Source organism: Spinacia oleracea, chromosome 3 (assembly GCF_020520425.1).
Source record: "Spinacia oleracea cultivar Varoflay chromosome 3, BTI_SOV_V1, whole genome shotgun sequence".
NCBI lineage: Eukaryota > Viridiplantae > Streptophyta > Magnoliopsida > Caryophyllales > Amaranthaceae > Spinacia > Spinacia oleracea.
Window position 1 is genome coordinate 1,818,396 of NC_079489.1, and position 23,538 is coordinate 1,841,933.

At 32.5% G+C, this 23,538-nt stretch overlaps 2 protein-coding genes across 3 annotated transcripts; both read left to right on the plus strand.

Moving 5' to 3' along the window:
• Positions 1 to 2,668: 2,668 nt before the first annotated feature.
• Positions 2,669 to 9,354, plus strand: LOC110782462 (uncharacterized). 2 transcript variants are annotated; one of them, XM_021986619.2, is made up of 7 exons: positions 2,669 to 4,633; positions 6,274 to 6,395; positions 6,914 to 7,002; positions 7,112 to 7,186; positions 7,323 to 7,430; positions 7,620 to 7,718; positions 8,801 to 9,354. In XM_021986619.2, the coding sequence occupies exons 1-7, from the start codon at positions 4,023 to 4,025 to the stop codon at positions 9,074 to 9,076; spliced, it is 1,380 nt and encodes a 459-aa protein (XP_021842311.1). In that variant the 5' UTR covers positions 2,669 to 4,022; the 3' UTR covers positions 9,077 to 9,354. The 2 variants fall into 2 exon arrangements, with proteins under 2 accessions (XP_021842311.1, XP_056694281.1); XM_056838303.1 differs by having other exon boundaries at positions 2,674 to 2,928; positions 6,260 to 6,395.
• Positions 9,355 to 12,154: 2,800 nt separating this feature from the next.
• Positions 12,155 to 22,740, plus strand: LOC110782242 (putative two-component response regulator-like APRR6). The gene is made up of 10 exons (XM_056841231.1): positions 12,155 to 12,260; positions 13,416 to 13,568; positions 14,385 to 14,867; positions 15,001 to 15,077; positions 15,536 to 15,710; positions 15,860 to 15,922; positions 16,937 to 17,424; positions 18,076 to 18,204; positions 18,629 to 18,706; positions 22,417 to 22,740. Exons 1-10 carry the CDS (start codon positions 12,155 to 12,157, stop codon positions 22,738 to 22,740), a joined length of 2,076 nt encoding a protein of 691 aa, XP_056697209.1.
• The last annotated feature ends 798 nt before the right edge of the window (positions 22,741 to 23,538 follow it).

Consider the following 23,538-nt stretch of genomic DNA (forward strand, 5'->3'; position numbering starts at 1 on the left):
ATGTGTTACTAATTTGATTTTGGGATTTTGGAATATATATAGATGTCATGGAATGACACGTGTCAAATAAAAAAAAAAACATAATTAACTCCTACTCTTAATAAGTTATTGATTTTATCAGCACTTATTATATTTCATTTGCAAAAAATAACATGTAGCATGACATAGTTACGTGGATAAAGCATTTGCATTTGAACCAAGGGTTCAAATCTTGTATGAACTACACACATGTTTCTAATTGATTTTGGGATTGTGGAATGTGTGTGTGTGTATATATATATATAGATGACATGGAATGACATGTGTTAAATTAGAGGAGGAGAACATCGAGGAAGTACAAGTGCATATCAGATATGTTTGGGAAAATACATATCAGAACAAAAGACAAAATAGGAAAAATGACAAAAAAGAAATTAAATGGTACTTTTTTTTTTTTTTTTTTTACAGAATGGTACTTTTTTTTAGCGAATGGTACTTTTTTTTAACATGAATGGTACTTCCTTTTTTGTCTTTTAGCTATTTGTCTTTTAGTTAATATGTGTAGGACTAGAAGAAAGAAAGAAATATTAATATAATAGAAAATGGGGAGTTGGGGACCAAAACGTGTCAAAAAGAAAAATACGAAGTATATCTCTTTAAAATACAACCATTTAAAAAAAAAGAATATCTTTGTTAAAATACAAAGGGTATATCCCATATTAATTTTCTTGAATAGTTGAATTGAATATCCACATATTTGGCACGATTACACTCGTACGAGAGCAACGTGATCATTCTGGTCAAATCGGGATATTTTATTTAAGAAAATGCATTTGATATTTTTAATACAAGATAATACACTGTAAAGATATTTGTGGGCCAAATGGCCCAATTGTTTGTGGCTGGTGAAGTAATCAACTAATCATAGTAGAATCACTAGAATGTAAGAACAAAAGTTATGACATTATTTTGAACTAAAATAAAGGAAAAGTTAGATTAGAATAAATAAAAGTTGTATTATTTTAGCCTTTAATCATAGATAAAGGGACACGTGTCACATGTCTCTGGGATAGGATACTAAACCTCATTATCTAACCAAACTTGATTATGAGATTGAGGTATAACTAGCTTTTGAGCCCGTTCATAGAACGGACAGTTGCAGAGTGGTTGTTCGGATGTCTTTTGAAGTTTTAATTAGTGAGTATTCCTGACTTTTAGTAATATATGAATTAAATAGAGGTGTAATTTGAAGGTTAGAAAAATATAAAAATTATATATTGAATAAATATTGGATGTTAAAGGGGTGGAGTGGAAGAGACTAATGAATATATTAGACTATTAATAACTTGATGTTGAATAAGGAAAATGGAGTGGAAGGGGCATTATAAGTTGTAAATCATAGAAACAATAAAGAAAAACTGAAAAAAAAAACAAAAAAAAACAAATGATGAAAGGAGAGATGCCACATGACTTCTAATAATGAGATGACACATGGCTTCTAATAATCTATGGTGTTCCTTTTTAAATACTAGGTATAGATGGGAGTTGTATCGGTTTGTATCTTTTTTTTTTAAAAGGAAAAATACAATAAAACTTGGGATATGTATCTTTTAATAACTTATCTAGTTATATGTACAGATAAATGACATCGTTTGCTACGTGATTGACTTTTCGATAAAAGTGGCGTAATTAAGGCATATTAGACGTTGTATCGATTTGTATAATACTTCCTCGATTTGTATAACTGCAACACTTTGCTTTCTACTTTCACAATGGTCAAGCTTAACTTGAACAATTAATATATTTGATTACCGATACATAAAATATATTAAAAAAATTTGATATTTAAAAAATATATATTAATACGAATTTAACAGGATCACCACATAAATATGTCTTCTCTTAATTATAGATCATAAAAAATAAACCAAGTAGACTATGTAAACAGTGTTAAAATCAAACTGTTACAACTACTCCCTCCGTACTTTTTTAAGAGATACACTTGGTTGGGCACGGGTCTTAAGAAGAATAAAAGAAGTGGGGTTGGGGTAGATATTTTAATAAATAAGTACATTGGGGACCATGTCCTTTTGAACAAGTGGAGGTGGGGGTGGGGTGAGTATAGTTGTAAAATTATTTTTTAATTGGATGGTGGGTCATAAAGTGTAGTAGATATATTATTTAATTAGGTGGTGGGGTTGATAAGTTACCAAAAATGGCAAGTGTATCTCTTAAAAAAATACGGCCGGAAAAGACAAGTGTATCTCTTAAAAAAATACAGAGGGAGTATAAGGAAATGGGGAAAATAGTATGTAATGACTTGTGTGATAAGGTCCATAAGGATAAATCATTTGTTTTAGGACACGGACTTGTTTGCTTGAAATTTTTATGTAATTTTATTGCCTTCTTCAAAGGCGAGATTATAATTTTTTTTCCACTTCATTAAAATGACGACACTGTCCTTTTTTCAATCTCGAATACCGTTATAGTTGTATACTTGTATGCATTTTGTAATAAAATATCTTTAATTGTGTAACACGGGGTAGTACAAGTTAATAAAAGAGTACTACATGATAGTACAACTTTAAAATTTTATTTTTTATAAACTTCTATATAAGATGAAATAAACAAGACGTTTGTATTTTCTTACATGGTGGGGATTTTTTTTTTTTTTTTTTTTTGGAGGGGATACATGAAGGGGACATAGTGATGAAGGATGGGGTTGGAAACCAATCTTGGGAAAAAAGGGACACTATGCCACTCTGGCTTGGGTTTCAAAATATCTTTGATATCTCAATTCTCCAAGTGGGTGCTTATGTCTCATCTTGTCTAACCCACTATAATATGTTGAATTGCGCAAAATTTCAAACTCATTATTTGGTTTGTTGGTCTTTGATTATACACCAAGTAACAAGTATCTTCCAAAATGTATTTCACCAAAGTTTTAAGGTACGAAGTAGTTTTTTTTTTCTTTTTTTTAAAAGTTGTTATAGTAAAAGTTTTGGAGTATTTAGTCACTTCCTTTTAGTTACAACATTCTAACTTTTAAGTTGGTGTCCTATTAGTTGTGTTATGCTTGTGAGTAGCTCAAGTGACGACCTATATAACTGGGTTGGCTAACTTAAGATATAAATGTTGGTTCAGTAAATTCATTCTTCTTTCCTACTAAAAAAAGAACCCTTTTAACTCATACATGTATTCAGTGGTTTGCTTATTTGCTTTACAGTTTAATTACTCCTTTTAAGTATTTATTTTTAAAGAAAATAATAGCGTGTAAAATTTAAGTTTATCTCAGTATTCTTTTTGGGGTGTACATCTGAGATTGATGCATACCTTAAATGGTTAGTTTTTCCACATGTCTTCTCTCTATTTCTCTCCTCATACGTCCACTTTATCAACCCACGTGCACACATTTACACTCAATCCTTAACAAAATGAATTTTGATTGTAGACGTGATAAAAAACGGAGGAAACATTCTTAATAAACTGTTGCAACTAAAAAGAAACAAAGTACATACTATTTGTATTTATTTTGTATTTATTCTCTCTCACTTTGGAATATCTATAGTTAGTTAGATACCTCTACTTTCCTCTCATAAATATCCTCATCTTCAAGTTCACACAATCACACAATCACACATCAATGTGAACAAGATCAACCACAAATCCAAATTCAAATCCAAACTAGATATTTTTTTATATTATGAAAAAACCACAATCATATGTTAGGAAAACGACAAATTACATTTTGGACAAGTAAGACAAGGAGTACATTTTATGGAGTAGTAGTAGTAATGTTCGTTTAGTGAGGGGGTTGTAGCATTTATATCCACTAATTAAAAAAGTTAATCCGGCCCACTACTTTGAACTTTTGAGCCCACGACCACGAGGTTTTTTGGTCCACTAAATATTTTATTGATGGGTTGGGCCCACTTGAAAATGACAGTCCACAACATAACACTTCACACACTCGAATCACACACAAGTCCACTTTTACAACCCAAATCTAAATTAAAAGAAAAAAAGAAAAAAAAAAGAAGATAATGCAAGCATTTGTCCAAGTGTTCTCCTCTCATGGCACCTCCACCACCGTCTTCACCGTCACCGCCACCGCCACCGCCGTAGTCAATCCAATTTCAACACCGCCCAACTTCCTATCTCCTCCTAGGCCCAAGATAAGGCCCAATACTAAAGCCCAATCATTTATCCAAGTGTTCTCCTCTCATGGCAACTCCACCACCGTGTTCACCACCGTCGCCGCCACGGTCAATCCAATTTCAACACCGCTCAACTTCCTATCTCCTCCCAGGCCCAAGATAAGGCCCAATACTAAAGCCCATATCACTTGTAATGCCTCAATCAAGGGCCCACCACCCGGGTATGACTTCCGGTCCTCTGAAATTTTCTCAAAATCTCGGGCCGTTATTTCGGAGGCCCACCCGGAACTTCTGGATTTGGCTGATATGGGAAGCTTAGTGTTGATCAAGAAGCATCAATTCGGGCCGGTTCCGTCTTGGCGGGCTGAGTTCATGGAGCCTGATGAGATTTGGTTGGTGGGTACTACCCATATTGATAAGGCCTCTTCTTTGCATGTTGATCGGGTTGTTCGGGCTCTTAGGCCCGATAATGTCGTCGTTGAGCTCTGCCGCAGTAGGCAAGTCTTCTAGCTTTTTGCTAATTTTGTCAACATTAAGCTTGATTATGAAATTGAGGCATATTATATGATGAATTGATGATTGAGTTTGTGACTAATTTTGTATAAACATAAATATTCTGAAAGAAAAGTAATATATCCAGAAAATAATAGACTAATTTACTGGTTGAAAGGTTGAGAAGAAAAATGGAGAGGAACACTTATAAATCTATAAGTAGCAAAATACATTTAACATATACATGTAGGTAGCAGTGAGGTACCGACCTTGTGGCTAAGAGCGAGGGTCTGTGACTCTGTGTATGATAAGTCTCGGTTTTAAATCTCTCTCCTAATTTGTAATTTGTGTTACTTGTGACTCATTCGTACAAAAAAGTACAACAAGATAGATTTTGTTAGGGCCTAAGTGCAAGGCGTTAGGTAGGGTCTATCAAATCTGGTCATCGGTTGGTTACATGTAATTTTTGTTGGGTCATGTCTGCTTTTGTTGAATATCTGTTGGATCTGGTCAGTTTTTGACAACCATAATAGGTGCGCAAGATAAAGATTTGGATATCTCAAGTGGATGCTTGTGTGTCCTCTATCTAGACACAAATGTAAAGTTAAAGTTCAAATTAAAGGAATATATATATATTTGGTTTTTGGACTACATTTTTCTTTCTTCCAAAATGTATTTCAACAAAGTTTTAAGGATGTTTGTTAAAGGGTGCTAAAGGCTTGAGTTGCCATATTATTTGCAAAGTGCTTGTTAGGAACTTGGCTAGTAACTTGCCATGGGTTGTTTTATTTCATAAGAAAGTAATTCTTTTGTTAACTTCTCTTGACGATGTTTGGTTGAACTTAGGTGATGTTTGGTTGACATGAAAAATCATAGGAAATATAACTTCCTAGGAAGTGGAAGATTTTAGGATTGTTTGGTTTACAAAAAAATATGGGAAGTCACACTTCCTAGGAAGTTGCTTACCTAGGTTCTCCTAGTTGAGTGGAACTTCCCATATTTAACCAAACAATATCACCCAATTCCTAAGAAATGCTTATTCATGGGAAAAGTTTCTTCGTAGGAAGTTCTACTCAAGATCAACCAAACGACCCCTGACATTGGTAATTCATGGCAATTGACATGGGAATTATGACTTCCCAAGGAAGTTCCAATTCCCCTTTACTCTCATTTCTTGACAACCAAACAACTTACAATATATGCATTTCCTAGGAATTCAAACTTCCCCCTCCATTTACCTGCAACCAAACATCCCCTAATAGTTGCTTAGGAGTCCTCCACCGTAAAAAAAATGTTTCAGGCTGCCCGTCTGGTTTCGTTACCTAATCCAAAAATAAAAAACAGTTGCTTAGGAGTTAGGACTTAGGAGTATATGTTCTATAGTTGCCTCAGAAACTCATGTAAACTAAAATCAACGTACCCCAGTTAGGTACAGTTGTTGTAAGGTCAAGTATTGAGTATGAAGTCGAGTCCCTAAATTCGATCTTTTCATGTCATAGGCTGTAGAAATGTATGGTTTTACCCTTGGAGTTTTAAGGTTATATCCTTTTAATCTGTATTTTATGACTATATATATATATGTGTGTGTGTTAGTTTGTCTTCAATCCATGGCTTAACCATAATTGTTTCAGACTTTCATCTTCAGAGCTGGGATTATGTACTCCTCCAGCAGCACCAGTAGTCAGCCAGAAGATCAACTGAAGTCCAATATGTTTTCCTTAAGTGGTGTTGAATTTTTCGGCGCAGTTGGCCGTAGCATAAACTTGGGTAAGCCTAGTTACATTACCTTACAGTACCATCGCCTATGCAGCCTATCTTGTCATACATCTAAATATTGCTGCTTTCCATTCACCCGATTTTCAATTATTTTTCTGAACTTATTATAACTTATCAAAACTTACTTTAGTCATAAATTCCACCTCCTCCGTTCTTATTTACATGTCACGATTTCCTTTTAGGGAAATTCCTTTTTAGTTGACACGATTGTGTTATTGGAAAGTTTACATAGTGAATTGTCATCTTTTCCTCACTTTTAAAGAGGTGAAAGTGATGGTTAGTTGTTGTTGTTGTTAAGGGGAAGTTTTGTTCTTTATCTTTCTCTTTTACCGAAGTATTATTTGGTAAACTCTTATTTTTCGTGAATTTATCTTATCTGGACTTATTTTTCATCGAAATAAGTGGAAATAAGGTGAAAAGAACAGAGCATAAGTGGCTAATTGTACAATGTACTTCATTTGAATGTAGTGGTGATGTTGCTAATGACTCTTTTTCACTTATTATGGCAGGAGGGCAAACTGCTTTAGCATTAAGGCTATTGTTGGCACTCTTCTCATCCAAAATTTCTTCAGACGTTGATCGGCCTTTTGGAGACGAGGTAGCTTAGTTAACCTGCACAGATTATCCTTTAAGATGTACAGAGTATTAGGGAAGTTATCTGATTGACTGAGACTCTAAGAGTCTGAGATACTGTCCTTTGGTTGCAGTTTCGCGCTGCTAGGATGGTTTCTGAAGAAATTGGTGCTCAGATAGTGTTGGGTGATCGGCCCATTGAAATTACTGTAAGACCCTGTTCTTTTGAGCTGAACTGAACTGAACTGAAATTAACTGAACTTCTAACTTGTAAGTTCAACTGCTGAATTGGGATTCTCTAAATCATATTCAGTATATCTGATGTCTGTCTTTATCTTCTTGCAGCTCGAGAGGGCATGGAATTCACTGAAAGGGGCCGAAAAATTAAGCTTAGTTGGTTCAGTTCTTCGTGGAATCACGTCTTCATCCGAGATTTCCAAAGACAATGTGAAGGTCCTCATTCTATTTCTTTGACACTGCACTTTCGTATATCTGTCATTATATGCCTTTAGTTTCTTGCTTAATTTTTCTTGTGCCAACTAATTATGCTAACTTTGACTAACATTACATAATATTCAATCAAATATAATCAAGAGAATATATTAACATATATTCTATCATTCCTGCTGTGATTGGTTTCAGGAGTTGGGTACTGATGATGATAGCCCTTACAAGCTTTATGAGAAACTTAGCTCTGCATACCCTTCTCTGGTGCGGCCGCTTATACTTGAACGTGACACGGTAAATAGACTCATTTCTCTTAAATTATATAATTACCAGGGTGCATCTTTGTTTTTTGGTAAGTTAACGAGATTTTATTACTTAATCCAACAAGAAGTTTACAAGAGAGAAAAGATGTAGAAACAACTTATACACAGACACAAAGGCCAAACAACCGGTAAACACAAATTACACACACAAATCAGATTGACTAATCTTCTTCTTTAGCAGGTTTTTCACTCTTTCCTTCACGTTGAACTTGATCTCTTGCACTGTGTTTTATACAGACGTGTTATTTTTTTTCCTGACGGGGAAGAACAATTTCATTAGTATTCAGCCATACGACACCTAAAATGATAAAATAGATCTGTATACCAAAGATTTAGAGAAAATACATAACTATTATTATCTCGGAGTTCCCTAGAACATTATTAATCTCTTTCCGGACCATATAATCTGTAGCCACCACAGAAGAAACTTTTAACCTGCTTTCTAAATCGTGAGCCTTCATATCTTCTGTGAGTCCAAGCCAACAATAATTGGGGAACTCTATGGTATGATCACAGGCAGACTCGTATCTTGTGAAGTCTGTACATAGTTTGCAACCTCTCGTGCATTATTAGCCACACCCCAAATCTGTGTTTAGGGCAACTGATGTAATGATTTCACACTAGCTTACACGGTTACACCAATGCACATTTTGAGTCGGCTCAACTAGTTTAGAGTACATTTTAGCAACTGAAAAATTACTCAGATTTAACCAAATATTACCCAAGTTCTGTGTAGACCTGATTAACTATAGCCTGACCCGTGGCCCGAACCGACCCAAAAAGTATGGATTTGGGTAACCTAAAATATGCTTTTTTAGACCAAAATCCTAGCCCGGTCCGAAAAAAGCACGTTTCGGCCCTCACCAAATTTATAGGTTTGGGCATGATTTTTTGTGTCAAAGCCCTGCCCGGCCCGACTTTTGATCACCTCTAGTTCTGTGTAAGAGCCCGCCCGGCATAAACCGGAGCCTTAATACTATGATTAATTCAAAGAACCACTGGTTTACTGATCATACAATTCAAAGTTATTTCCTGTTTGCTTACGTTCTGCAGTATCTTTCATGGTCTCTGAAACGGAGCAAAGCCGTGAATAACAGCAAAAGAGTGGTGGGAGTAATGGGGAAAGGACACCTGAATGGAGTGATATATGCGCTTATTTCCGACCTAGGAGACCTACGCTTTCGCGACTTAGCCGGGAAGAAATCTGGTACTGCAAATGTTCCTAATGCTTGGATCAGTAAAGTAGTTAAAGATTTGGTAAGGGATACAGTTATTGGGATTGTTTTATGGGCATTATATGAGCAACTGAAATCTGGGTTTTCTGAATAAGGCTGATTCTGAAGTTCTGGTTCCATTTTTTTGTGGTTATACATGTTGTGTACATTTGATTTGTCTCATATTTGAGTTAACCACCCTATACATAAGCTCAAGGTTTTGGGATTGGTATTTATTTGTTATATGTATATATTTGTAAATGGATCGAACTCTTCCGATTATTGAGATAACTTCGGATTTTCAATATAAGCCTATGCACTCTGTAATTCTGTGTAATTCTGTATACTGTATGCACTCGTGTTATTACAAGAAATGAAATCATAATTGAACTAGTGTTTGATGCCCGGGAGATGCCCCGGGTTACTACTTTGAATATCGTATATGTGGTGTGCATTTTAAAAAAAATTTGGTGTATATTATATGCTTGGATGTTCTAAGTTATATATATTTATGTGCAATAAAGATCATATCTAATGTTTGGCTAAGGTGGTAAGATTTTAACTTTTCATTTGATGGATCCATGTTCGAATCTTATTGTGGTAAGTTTTTGACATATGCTATATGTGATATATATTCTTTATTAAGGAGATGACATGACACGTTCTAGTGATTAGAGAGAGTTATGCGTGACATTCATACGTTATTAAAGACGCCTTTTAATATATTAGTATAGATTGTTGACACTGATTAGAGAGAGTTATACGTGACATTCATACGTTATTAAAGACGTCTTTTAATATATTAGTATAGATTGTTGACACCCCGACTTAACAATCATGGCTCCGCTATTGCCTAAGATCTGACTTCTACACGAAAACTGGCCAAAAAAGTGATGTGTAGTATAAACCACAAAAACTTATGAAGGAAAGTTGGTCGAGTGGGGTCACGTGACATCACCTGATATACATTGACTCCTCCAGTGAGTCTAGCACTCAAACAATAACTCGATACATTGCATACGCCAGACACTTACAGCTTGAAAAACTAGCTAATGAACTAAATGACAATTCATAAAATAATACGCAATTTTGGTGTTGGAAAACTTGTAAGTTACTCCCTCCGTCCTGGAATACTCGATCCGGTTTGACCGGCACAGAATTTAAGGAACTTGAATTGACTTATTTAATTTAATAGGTAGTAGTTGATAGTGGGGTATTATTTTATTGTAGTTAGTGGGAAATGTGTAAAGGGGTGGGGTTGGGGGAGAGTAGGGGTTGAATTTTTAATTATTTTTTGTATGGAGTAGGGGGTAGGTGGGTTAATATGGGTGGAGTGAGAAATAATATAATATTGTTAGAATATTTCCATTTTTAGAAACAGGTCAAATATTAAGGGACGGCCCGATAAGGAAAACAGGTCAAGTATTCCGGAACGGAGGGAGTATGTCAACCAACTTTTTTGTTTACTTTAATTTTCAACAAATACAACCAAATTCCAAAATAAGAACATAACGAGTTAAATAAAAATTTAGTAACGAGTTACTTGAATTGAGTTGACACCACTTTTCGAACCCACGGAATTAACATACCACTTATAGAAAATACTCCTAGGTGTAACATATGGCACTATTTTTTTTTTTTTTTGGTTAAATACTCCTAGGTGTAACATATGGCACTATTTGCGCAATTTAATTTTTTATTTTATCAAATAATCTATATCTAGTCACAAAGTGTACCAAAACGTACATAATTATCTAAAAAATGTTTTTTTTAAAACAGTACGGAGTAGTTTAATTTATGGTTGAAAATTTGAAATGCACAAACTTTTAAAAAACAAACTTTTTATAGATTATTTTATACAGAAAGTGAATTAAGCTAGTTGCGCTTTATTTACATATTTTTCATTTACTTTTCACGAATATATTTGATCTACAATAATCTAAAATTATCTGAACTTATTAGAACTTCTAAATTGTACGAAGTATTTGAATAACCCTTATTTTCATATGAACTTATCTTTCATGAAAGAAGTGGAAATAAGTTAACAGAACACATGATCATATTTTGCAGAACTTATCTGAACTTTATAGATGTTAAACTTTATTTATTCTCAGTTTCAAAACTTTAAAGAAAAAGAAAAACTTATCAAAAGATATGGATTTGTTGTTACTTTCTTTTTGCGATGTTTCTGCATAAGCAACGTTTTGTTAGATTGGATCCTTACATAAAACAATATTAGTCTCTTTAATCAACCAATCATTTCCAAGCTATATAAAATAAGTTCTATTATGTTCTAATTAATATAAATAAGTGAAAATCATGCGAATATGAACTTCAAATCAATCATCTAATCATTGAGATACTTTCAGATACATCTCAAGTATGTTATTTTCATTTTAGGAACTTAATAACCCGTACAATTCTACGCGTAATTCCTTTACAGAAATAAATATTTGTAAAACAATTGACGATATTAAAACAATGGGCTATTATAGTATTATGGAACTGAATAAACCCCCTTACACCCTTAAATAAAATATATATATATAAAAAATCAATTAAAATAAGAATAAACCTTTTACTATATGTGAAAAATGGAAAGAAATAAAACCAGAATAAGCTATAAATAACCCTATGGACAATGTAAACTGAATCAGTGACAATCTTTAAATCAATAAAAAAAAAAATCAAATTATATTAGATAATGTAATAATTCAATTAGGTAATAAATCTTTATATTGGTACCAACTACTAAGTGTAAAAACGTTGATTCTCAACATTGTAAAAACTCTTAAGATTTCCACCCATGCACATAATGCTTGATATTTTTCTAATTAAACAATCATCTACCTATTTCAGGATTAACGACGTCGTAATAATATAATCAGTTTAACTAGCACACTGTCTATTCTTCTAGAAAGCGAGTTACATTTATGGTTCAAAAGGGGAAAAAATAAGGCAAATGTTTTGTATATATATATACTAGCAAAGTGCTAGAGTGACTATATATTTGTTGTTACATGCAAGTAATTGCCCAATTAATTTGAGACATTTGTATAATTTGTTTTGGTTGTGAGTTCATGTATAAAAGCATTGCGAATTAGGGCATTCCTTGATAAATTTACGAGCACACAAATTGTTATCAAGTTAAAAAAAAAAAAAAAGAAAAAAAAAGTGTTTAGATTAGTGAAGTATGGGAAGAACAATTGATAGTCCAGAAATTAGCATCCTTGTTGTTGATGATGATACAATCTGCCTTTCTGTTGTTGCTGGAGCTCTTCTAAAATTGAATCATCGTGGTAGCTATATATCCATCTTTTATTTTAGTTTTTTATTCATATAATCTATAGTTCAATTTATTTGAAAGTGTTATATCATGATTTTGTTCTTGTTTTTCTCTTTTAAAATATTTTGTTGATTTTTTTTTCTTAGAATGGGGATGGGAAAGAGTGATTTTTTTTTTCTCGATTTTTTATAGCGTGTGTTTACAAGGGTTTGAATTTGCGCATCCTTACCCCAAATCACATAGAGCTAGTTTACAATAGACAACATTTTAAGGTTTATTGATAAGTTGTTACTGTTAACTTTTTTCATCTTTAATCGAGAAAATCATGAAAATCCAACATCGTTTTGAAAATTAATTGGATCTTCTTTGAGAAATGTCGACTTTACAAGCCAATTAAAGAATTTATACAGTGTTTTCTCACAAAAAAAAAAAAAACAATTCTTGTTTTACTTGTCAGTGGAAATAACTTATGTATTCACACATGTAGATCTTTCTCCAGAATGAAGTACGTACTCTTTAGGTTGTTACTGTTTTCTATGTTTTCTATATTTGTTTTATGTGTAAGTGCATAACTTATTTTTTTTTGGTGTGGTATCAACTTACTCCTATTTTTTCATTTGTACAAGAAAAAAAATTCTAAATTAGATCTCAATCCTTGTCTTTCTTTGTTAAATAGAACTTAAGTACATATTTATTTTTTTCAATAAATAAACTATAGAAATTTGAATTGAAAGTGGTCAATTGCATGAAAAGAGTCAATTTATTTCATGTACTACCTCCGTTTCAAAAAGTTCTTTACGCTTTGGAAAATGTGTTCAAAGTATAAAAACTTTGACCGTAAATTCTCACCACTATATACATCAAAAAGTTACATGTAAGATCTTGTTAAATTGGTCTCGGAATGTATTTTCTGAATATCAAATTTTTATAATTTTTTCCCATACGAAATTGGATATTTTAGTAGTTAGATATTGCATTGGAGTCCGTGCAAATAGTAACTGTAAAGATCTTTTTGAAACGGAGGTAGTATGTTTTTATTTACCTTTTTTTTAAAATTTGAAAATGCCTAAATTGATAATTCAAAATGACACAAACAGAATAATTAATTTCATGTTGGAATTCATAAATAGTTTATGTGAATTTGACTAAAATTGGTGTAAATGTGCAGTTGTTGCTGTGTCTAACCCGTTAGATGCAGTAAGTGCATTAAGGACGAAAACTAATTCATTTGATCTAATTTTGACGGATGTGCATATGCCTGATATGAGTGGACTTGAGCTCCTTCAACTTGTCGAGAAAGATTTCAACATTCCGGTTGTCTGTAAGTTTCCCGACTAGTCTCCTATTACATTGTCTAACAATTGTTTATCTGTAACTGCATAAGAGGTGGGTGACGTGATATGGCATGTGGTCTGACAGGCCTGACAGCTTACTACTGTCACACAATATCTTACATGAGAAATTGTTTTTTTTGTAGTACAAGAAAACAAAAATGTCTTGCATGTTCTTTTCACCTTCAAAAAATTAAATAAGTTTCAAAAGCATTGATTTTGGAAGTTACTCTATATGGTCAGATAAAGTTTATTTTACAACTAAAAAAGTTCAGATCGATAAGATGTTTTAAGTCGGAAAACAAAGAGCTAAAGCCTCGTTCGGTGTCGTTTTTTGTTTTCAATTTTTTGTTTTTTAGAAAACTAATTAAAAAATATATATATGGTAACCAAGAAAAAGTAGTTTCCAACTATTTTTTTGTCAGTTTTAAAATCATGATTACTATAGTTATGATTGTTTTTTAGTTTGTGATTAAATCTATATCATATGACGTTCAAATCATAAAACCAAAAACTGACAGTAATACTAAACACGCATTTAAATCTAGCTAGTGTTTCATGGCATCACTTGTCCAAGATTTGATTTAATTTTGTTGTCTTTGGAATCCTTGAGTTGGGTTTATACTTTAGTTTTATGAGAAAAAATTGCATGTATTTTAGTTAATTAATAAATTAATTGATCATATTCTTGCAACCGAAGCGTCACGAGATTTAATTTGCTTTTCTACTTTTCCGTGATGTTGTTTATTTAGCCTATGTCAAAAAAAATGAACAAAATTAATTGATTTATTTTAATTTATGTGCAGTAATGTCAGCTGATCAGAACAAAGGCATCATGCTAAAATGTTTACAAGAAGGGGCTGCATTCTATTTTGTGAAGCCTATATCTTCATATAATCTTTCAAGGCTATGGCATTTTGCTTTTTCAGCAAAAAGAAATACAACTAATAAAACACCTCCTAAGATTAACATGTCATCTCCCGTCATAACAAATATTCCCGGTTCTTTGAGAATCCGGGATTATCAAGAGATGATGCACGTCAACAATAACAATAATAATAACAACAATAATAATAATAATGGCGTGGTTCAAAAATCCGCGCCATTATTGACTAATGACCGATGCAACAAGGAAAATACAGTATTAGTATACACTAACAATGCACTTAAAAGGCCTAATTCAGAGGAAATTGGGTTGAAGAATACTGCTAGTAAAAAGCCAAAGTTGGTTTGGACTACTTCACTTCATAACAAATTTTTGGAGGCTGTCAATCTACTTGGTGTACAAAGTAAGTATCACAAAATTACAACTTTTTTTTTATTGGTTTTGTTTAATTTTTTTGAAATTTGATTACATGATTTGGATATTATGTGATTATTTTTGTACTAAGCTTTTGTTTTAAATTTATTTTCAATTATCAGAAGCTGTGCCAAAAAAGATTTTGGAGTATATGAATATTCCAGGATTGAAAAGAGAAAATGTTGCGAGTCATCTGCAGGTAATTTTTCTAACATGGTTAGTAATTATCGCATACTTGAACTATTGAAGATCAAGTATATTTCCATCCTTACTTGTATATTTTGTTAGCTATTATTGAAATATTTTATGTGGACGTAATCTTTGTACGTTCTTAGTTAGTGTTCATGCCCATGCACACGGCGTGTACTGCACGTAAGTGCAATTGATTATGTTCTCGATCATATTCTATCTTACAAAATATGTTGTTTCTCGTTATGTCCTTTTAAGTTTGAAAAGGTCGGGGAAGAGTGTGATCAACGAAATCATGATAATGCTATCAATTTTTTTTAATACCGTTTTAAATATTAAATCGTATTTACGTGATTTATTATCCATAGTATTTGAATCCGTAAATGATTAAGGTATAAAAAAGGAAGCATTATTTTCCTTGTGAGTTGGATATGGTAATTCTAAACATAACATATTTTCTGTTTACAGAAATATCGTATATTTTTGAATCGGATTACAGAAGCAACAGGAGGCTCTTTGCAAGATGGTGTTCCTAATAATTGGAATGAGAGACCTTTTAGATCAAGCTTTGTGTTGAATGAAATCACATTCCTTACCAACAATCTCCAACAACAATATCAAGAAATCATGTCACAATCTCAAGGTAACTAATCAAACATTGATCTATCATATTATTCTTCTGCAAACTAAGACACTCAAACTTTAGTTTCAAACACTAGTATACACACTTAAACTAACACATTCTGGAATATATGTGGGAATTTAATTACTACAAACTGCGAATTTCTGCAGATGACATCGAGAAAAAAAATCAGGTTGCAGATGAAACCTGCTCTGATACCATGAAATACTTGAGTAATGATAATGATTTAATAATAAGTTACAAGATAGAGCATACCAATCAATAAGTTATGCACATATCCTTCTCTCTCTATATATATGAATAAAAGATAGATTTTGAACTCATTCAACTATTACCTTCATCATTTTTTTAATTTTTTTGAAAGTTACAAGATAAATAGTTGTGTGATAAATTGTATAATGATAGACCTTAAAATAAGTCAAATAATTGTTGATAAAATTGAAAACTAACAATAAAAAAATATAAACCACTAATTTTAGTTACCAAAATCTAGCTTTCTTTTAAAAACACACAAAGTCTAACAAACCCTTAGTAAGTAAACCCCCATATTTACAAATTAAAACCACAACTATTTAATAAAACCCTAAAGCTAAAACCACAAAGATTTAATAAAACCCAAAGCTAAGAACAAATATGAATAATATATTCATCCTTGAGTAAGAACCTTTGAATTGTTAGTATAGGTATTATGACTAGTAATACAAAATAAATTGACAATTGGTTAAACAAAATAGGCACAAAAAGGAGTTTGGACAAAAAAAGTCGATTTATAACTTCCGAATATTTTCTTAGAATAATTTTTTAAAACGGTCTTGTTTCCCGAATATAATTATGAATCATACAAATATTTATTAATCAATTTTATATATTACATGTTTCTGATAAAAAAAAAACAAAAAAAATCCAAAGATGTATTATCAGGATAAGAAGACAAATTCATTATTCTTTATTATAATAGTATCAATTTTAACAATCAACATACGCATATTCCTTAAGAACATAAAAAGGGAAATTCCAAAATCGAACTACCAAAAGGGATAGGAATCGGGGCCCAATAAAATCATTTTGTACAGTGTATTGAAAACCTAGAAATTCCCATTTCATTTTGATTTCATTTAGATTTCATTTTCTTGATTGGTGAATTTAATTAATTGAGATTCCATCCAGTAAAACGTAAGAATTATAAAATTTCCAAATTAGGAATTCTAACGAACTATTTGTCACAGGTGCGAATGGTCCAATAACGACAGAAAACGGACAAAGTAGCAGACAAGTGGCCATATCATTTGCAAACCCTAATCCAAATCAAAATGGCACTATACTTGACCAATTGCCTAGGGTTGAAGGTACTATACAAAGGTTTAACATTGATCATCAACCACAAGGAAAAAACCCTAGAAATGATGGGAGTTTAAGCAACCACATTCAATCAACCACCAATAACAACTACGTTGGGCTTCGAATAAGTACTAATGGAGAATTGGTTGGCAAAACTCATGAGAACTTACCAACAGTTCATGGTAATGGTGTAATTAGTAGCATTAATCATACTGAAGAAACTAATGATCTTGTTAATCATTTCTCCGAGTTAGATGATTGGAATGTGTACTTACCTAGTGTTGATCAAAATGCAACTCAACAAGAAATGTCAAACATGCATGGCAATAGTGGTGATGAATTAAGGCAGCTTGGTATTGATATTCAAGTTAATCAGGTAACTAATCTAATTAATTAAACCTTGATTGCTTTAACTATTTCTTCCATTTTTTTTAGCATGCAATAGATTCACACTTAGAGCTGACAATCCCTGACCCGACTAGATAACCCAACTCGATTCCGACATGAAGTAACTTAGAGAAACTTGAAACCGACCTGAATCTAGCCCAGATGACTTGAATTCGACCTGATTTATCATATTTTATAGTAATATCAAGTTTTACATTATTTCTGATACGTTTTTGGCATAACCCGAAATCGACCCTAGACCAAACCCGACCCATTGACCCAATTGCCACCCCATACACACTCATCTCAATTTTTTCTTAAATTTGAAGGTATTATTATGATGAAACTTTTTCCAGCCAGTCCTAGAATAATTTATAAATTATAGCCGGGCAAAGGACTAGTTTAGACTTACTGTTGGTTTTCAATTTTAGGTTTTGAGATTTCAAACTTACAATGTGTGTGATATAACTAAGTTCTGATAATTAAGATCTAATCAGAACTTAATTGTTTTTACCTACAATAATAGCTAGTTTAATTTTGTTTTAATTAGTTTCGAAAAAAACTGAAAACTGAAAACTGAAAACTCACAACGATAATGAACAAGCTAATAAAGGATGCATGATTCTTATACTTGTTGCAGGAAACTTTGGGCAACAATATAGGTTTTGGATCTTTTGACGCGCAAGGAAGTTTTGGCAACGAAATTGGTTTTGGATCTTTTGACGCGCAAGGTAATGCGCAAGGAAGTTTATTTGGAGGGTTTGATCAGGCAAGTTATTAGCACCTCTATTTCAAAATGATCTTTACACTTTTCGTTTTAATTTGTTTCAATGTTCTTTACGCTTTGTTTTATTCTATTTTTGGACATGAAAAACTAATTTCTTACTCCTCTTAATTACCCCATAACATTTACAACTTTTCACTCACTTTCTCTTACTTTATTCATTTCTTTTTTCTTATACCCACCTACCTTTTTACTCATCTATATACCATACTTTATCCATATTTTATTATATTCACCCACTTTTTTACACAATTTTTCTACTTTGTCTTAATATTTGTGCAAATAGTAACCGCAATTTTAAAACAGATGTAGTATTTTGTTAATTGGATTCATATTTGTTATGATCCTTACTTGAACTTCCCTAGATAGTGTGTAACGCAATGCCCTAATAGTAATTTACTTCATGCAGGGAATTACTAACAATGATGACGTTTCCTTTGACGGCTATTTTGCGCAAGAGTATGGACAAGAGTTCAACCTGCAGCAGGCAAGTAAATTGAAAATGCATAATATTTTTCAGTTGTTAATGTTTAATATTTTCTCCGTCTCTTTTTATTTTTCCTATTTGGAATATTTTTGCGAGACAAAAAGAGTTAAGAGTAGAAAAAAACCAAATAGGGACAGAGGCATATGATAATTGAAAATAAAAACGTCATTAGCTCAATCCCAAGATTATAAAATACTCATTTTGTTTCTAAATAAGGTCTAGCTTCGTTTGGAAATTATAAAAGATTAAAAAAATTTGTAATCCTTATGTTAGATTGATTCTAAAATTAAAATGCTTTCATATTATTCGTTGATGATTTATTATAAGGAGTGTTGTAGGAGAAAACTTCAGTCAAAGTCGACCAATAAGCAACACAGATTTACTAATAAAGATGGAATAACATTTTACATGATAGCATAATATCTTGGTGAAATATTTTGGTCAACTTTGGTACATAAAGTCAAACTCTTATAACTATAGAGTACTCTGTATAGAATGGCACACATGAAGTACATAGAAACAAGCTTAATGGTCGAAATGAGGTACAGTGTACACATGTCAAAGTGAAACATCTAAAAAACATGTCTACACAGTACATAATAGTACTTAGGGTGCGTTCTATTCACCCGATTTTCACTTATTTTTTCTGAATTTATCTTATCCGAACTTAACAGAACTTATCAAAACTTATTTTAGTTATAAATTGTACTTGGTCAACCCTTATTTTTCCTGAACTTATTTTTCTTGAATAAGTGAAAATAAGGTGAACAAAACAGACCTTAGATTGATAATTATATTTGATAAGGTCAAGTACAAATTTTGAAAAGTGGCATGTTCGATAACCAACCGGTATTATAAATCAAAATTCGTCTACATCATCACACTTTATGGCTTTTCCATGAACAAAACCATAAACATAATCAACTCACGTTTATTGTTGCACAACTTTTGCAGGATGGTAGGGCTGATTTCTCAAAACCTAACTGATGACAACGTTGAAGGATATATAACAACCAGACAAGTTATGAAACTTGAAGACAATTGCATACAATAAATAAATAAATAAATAAATAAATAAATAATCAATTTTCTTTTTTCCTTTTTTTAAGGTTAGAATTAATGATGTAATAAGTACTTAAAACTCGTCCAAATACTGTCGTTTTGACTTGTTTTTATTTTACTAAAAAGGTTTCAACGGATGTTTTTAATGTATTTATTGGAAAATACGACTTTTAGTTTGGAAGTATGCATGTATGTATTAAATTATGCATGTAACTTGTTGCTAAACTTTGTCTCTATTTTTCTCGGCTTGTTTTGTGCTAAATTGTTTGTTATAAATTGACTTTTACCGTAACTTCATTTCTTCTATTGACATGGATGACTAGATGTCAACTAACTTAGTTGATAAAGTTTAATGGTACCTAAAATCTGATACCGAATACTGTTTACAACTTTACACCATTTGTCCTTGTAATCCCCATACCAAAAAAAAAAAAATTATTGACATGGCCGGATGTTAACTAACTTAGTTGATAAAGTTTAATGATACCTAAAATCTGATATCGAATACTGTTTAGAACTTTACACCGTTTGTCCTTGTAATCCCCATACCAAAAAAAAAAACTTCTATTGATATGGATGTTAACTAACTTAGTTGATAAAGTTTAATGATACCTAAAATCTGATATCGAATACTGTTTACAACTTTACACCGTTTGTCCTTGTAATCCCCACACCAAAACAAAAACTTCTATTGACATGGATGTCAACTAACTTAGTTGATAAAGTTTAAGGTACCTAAAATCTGATATCGAATACTGTTTACAACTTTACACCGTTTGTCCTTGTAATCCCCATACCAAAACAAAAACTTCTATTAACATGGATATTAACTAACTTAGTTGATAAAGTTTAATGGTACCTAAAATCTGATGTCGAATATTGTTTACAACTTTACACCGTTTTCCCTTGTAATCCTCACACCAAAAAAAAAACAAAACTTCCACTAAAGAAATTTTGATGGACTTCAATTTCCCGGTAAAGTAATGACTATGGTGTATGTCTTAGAGAGTTCGGCTTAAATTATTTATTCTACTTTTTTTCCGTATTAATTAAAATAAATTTTTATTAAATTTGCCTATTGTATGATACCCACATTTTTATTCTCTACACTACACTACACATCTTTGTTTTTTTTTATTCTACTACGAGGAGTTTTCACACCGCCTTCGGCAAGTGGACTAATCTCCCGCGGGAGTTTGCATGGGTACCTCAATGGGCAGCATCCCTCCCAGTTGAGATTTTTCCATACCCAAGGCTCGAACCCGAGTTCTTGGTTAAGGAGCAAAAGACCCTTAACCGCTCATATATGCCAGCCTCAATTGGTACACTACACATCTTTGTAACTTCATCTTTTGTATTATTTGTTTAACTTATGCTTGGTCTAACAAAGAATCAGGCAAACCGTTTTTTAGAAATAAACATTGAAGATTTTTATCAATTAGTATGAGTAAACTACCCTAATATGATAAGCTAGTAATTAATGACTAATTAGAGGATGTAACGGCTAGATGACTGCCTCACTCCAAAAACAATTCAGGCTAAAAACTTTCCAAAAAAATTGCGGTAATTTTGAATAATTTTAGCCGTTGGAAACTCCTTTCCCTCCATGACTAGCTCATATGCCTATATACAAACTTAATATTAATAATTTAATATTTATTTTTGTGTGTGTATATATATAAATCTTGCATATATTATTAGATTAATAAAATCTTACACCTAAATTCTTCACATAATCTTCATATAATATTATAATATTATAATATAATAATAAGAAGAATGTCTAACAATTCTCGTTGTGCAGCTTGCAAATATTTGAGAAAAAGATGTCCCTCAGATTGTATTTTCTCTCCTTATTTCCCCCCAAATGATCCTACAAGATTTGAAAATGTTCACAAAATCTATGGTGCTAGCAACGTTGCCCGAATGCTTCAGGTATCGCGATATTTTTCTTTTCTTTTTATTTTCGGTCTTTTCAATTGTTATTCTGTATGGTACAATCGATTGTAACAATATCAATGATACTTTGGAATGACCCCAATTAAATCATGAACAATATTCACTTAACATAGTAACTTAGTAATTAATATACTAATATGGTTGCACTTTCTTCATGAGTAATGTCATTTAGTTTGTGTATTTTTTTATATAGGGGATGATCTTTCACTAGGACTATCTAGGGCCAGACCCTTGATAAGTTTTATATAATTATTAATCATACAAGCTAAAACGTACATATTAAATGTTGTTAGCGTGTTAATTAAATTATCTGAATGAATTTATATTCAGTAAGATGTTAAATTTGCAACCCTTGACCGCTCTCCTCATAATCTTTTGACCAAGATCTGCCACTGGTTTGATTCGATAATCAAAATGAATTGTTGTAACATTTAACCTACATACTCATAAGTCATGGACTATGATGTTGTTTAGTATTTGTGTTTTTGGAAGGGTTTCGATTCCCTTTCCCCCCTCGCTTTCATGAGTACGAGTTTTAACAATTTTATCGGTATCCATTTTAAAAAATTTGTAATTTTTTCTTTCATAGCACACGTGAAAGTAGCATTTTTCTTTCATGTGGTAACACAAATTTGTAAGTTTTCCCAACGTATGTAAAAGTAACATTTTTCTTTCTTGTGGTAGCGCAGAGGATTCCGGTACACTTGAGGGAAAATGCAGCAAATAGTTTACACTATGAGGCACATTGTAGAATTGAAGATCCAGTTTATGGTTGTGTTAAAATCCTTTATCAATTACAACAAGAACTAAATTTGGCCCATAACCAACTGGTCAAGACTCAAGCTGAGATTGCATTAGTACTCAATGTTTATGGGCCTTTAGAAGATCATAATTCTGATCCAGTAACTAGTGAAGAAGATTATCAATCCAGCTTTGGGGACTACTCTACTCAGCCCAATAGTTATGGGCTTTTGCCATTGGTTCCATGTTTAATGGGCCAGGAATATGTGTAGAAGACTTTGTATTGGGCCCATTTTTAATGGACTTTCTAATATCTTTAAATTTGCTTGAGGATTTACATAAGTATGAATGAATGAAGGTTGTTTTCAAACTTTATTTCCTACTAACCAGTTTTTAACCACTCACCTCTAAAGATAGACGTGGGCCTCGTGGTTGTGTTGAACCCACATGCCTTGGGCCTTAATGGACTAGAAATTTTAAAATAGCGGCTTGGGCACGATCCATGCCTACGTGTCATTTCTATGTCGTGTCTGAGTTTAATTTCACTCAATCTAACACGTTATGTTGTGCCGGTCATGTCGGTCGGTCATGTCGTGTTGTATCTTGTCGTACTTTTTTCCCAAATTATGTTCTGATCCCAACCTAAACTTTGTGTCCGTGGGCCGTGCTTTTTCGTGTTTCGCCGAGGAAATAAAGCTAGTCAAAGATGATCAACCAACTTTAATTTCACCATTTTGTGTATTTTTTAATTTAAATTTAAACACGACACACCTTATAAAATATTAAATCGTTTTTTACAAGAAGTTACCCTTTTCTTCATTCGAGTACTTTTTTATTCCCTACTCTCGTGTGGAAGATATTCTTTTAGAGCATAACTGGGCTGGTAAAGAGCAAAGGTGTCAAGTTTGAAAATGTATGACGTGTCCATAGTTCAAATCTAGTGAAGAACACAACGCCTTGTAAACCGACCAGTTGAGGCATTGGTGCGACTTTCGTCTGCGAGTGGCTGAGCGGTGGGACCGGCCTTTTGGACGACACTTTTTAGCAGCTGACGTGTACTCGATAGGTGG

What these genes read in the sequence shown, in the direction of transcription:
- LOC110782242 (XM_056841231.1), top strand. Translation starts at nt 12,155, where the DNA reads ATGGGAAGAACAATTGATAGTCCAGAAATTAGCATCCTTGTTGTTGAT. An exon ending in TGATACCATGAAATACTTGA is followed by an intron (nt 15,923 to 16,936) that starts GTAATGATAATG and finishes TATTTGTCACAG; the next exon opens with GTGCGAATGGTCCAATAACG. An exon ending in TATTTGGAGGGTTTGATCAG is followed by an intron (nt 18,205 to 18,628) that starts GCAAGTTATTAG and finishes TACTTCATGCAG; the next exon opens with GGAATTACTAACAATGATGA.
- LOC110782462 (XM_021986619.2), top strand. Translation starts at nt 4,023, where the DNA reads ATGCAAGCATTTGTCCAAGTGTTCTCCTCTCATGGCACCTCCACCACC. An exon ending in GTTGAGCTCTGCCGCAGTAG is followed by an intron (nt 4,634 to 6,273) that starts GCAAGTCTTCTA and finishes TTTCATCTTCAG; the next exon opens with AGCTGGGATTATGTACTCCT. An exon ending in TTTCCAAAGACAATGTGAAG is followed by an intron (nt 7,431 to 7,619) that starts GTCCTCATTCTA and finishes GATTGGTTTCAG; the next exon opens with GAGTTGGGTACTGATGATGA.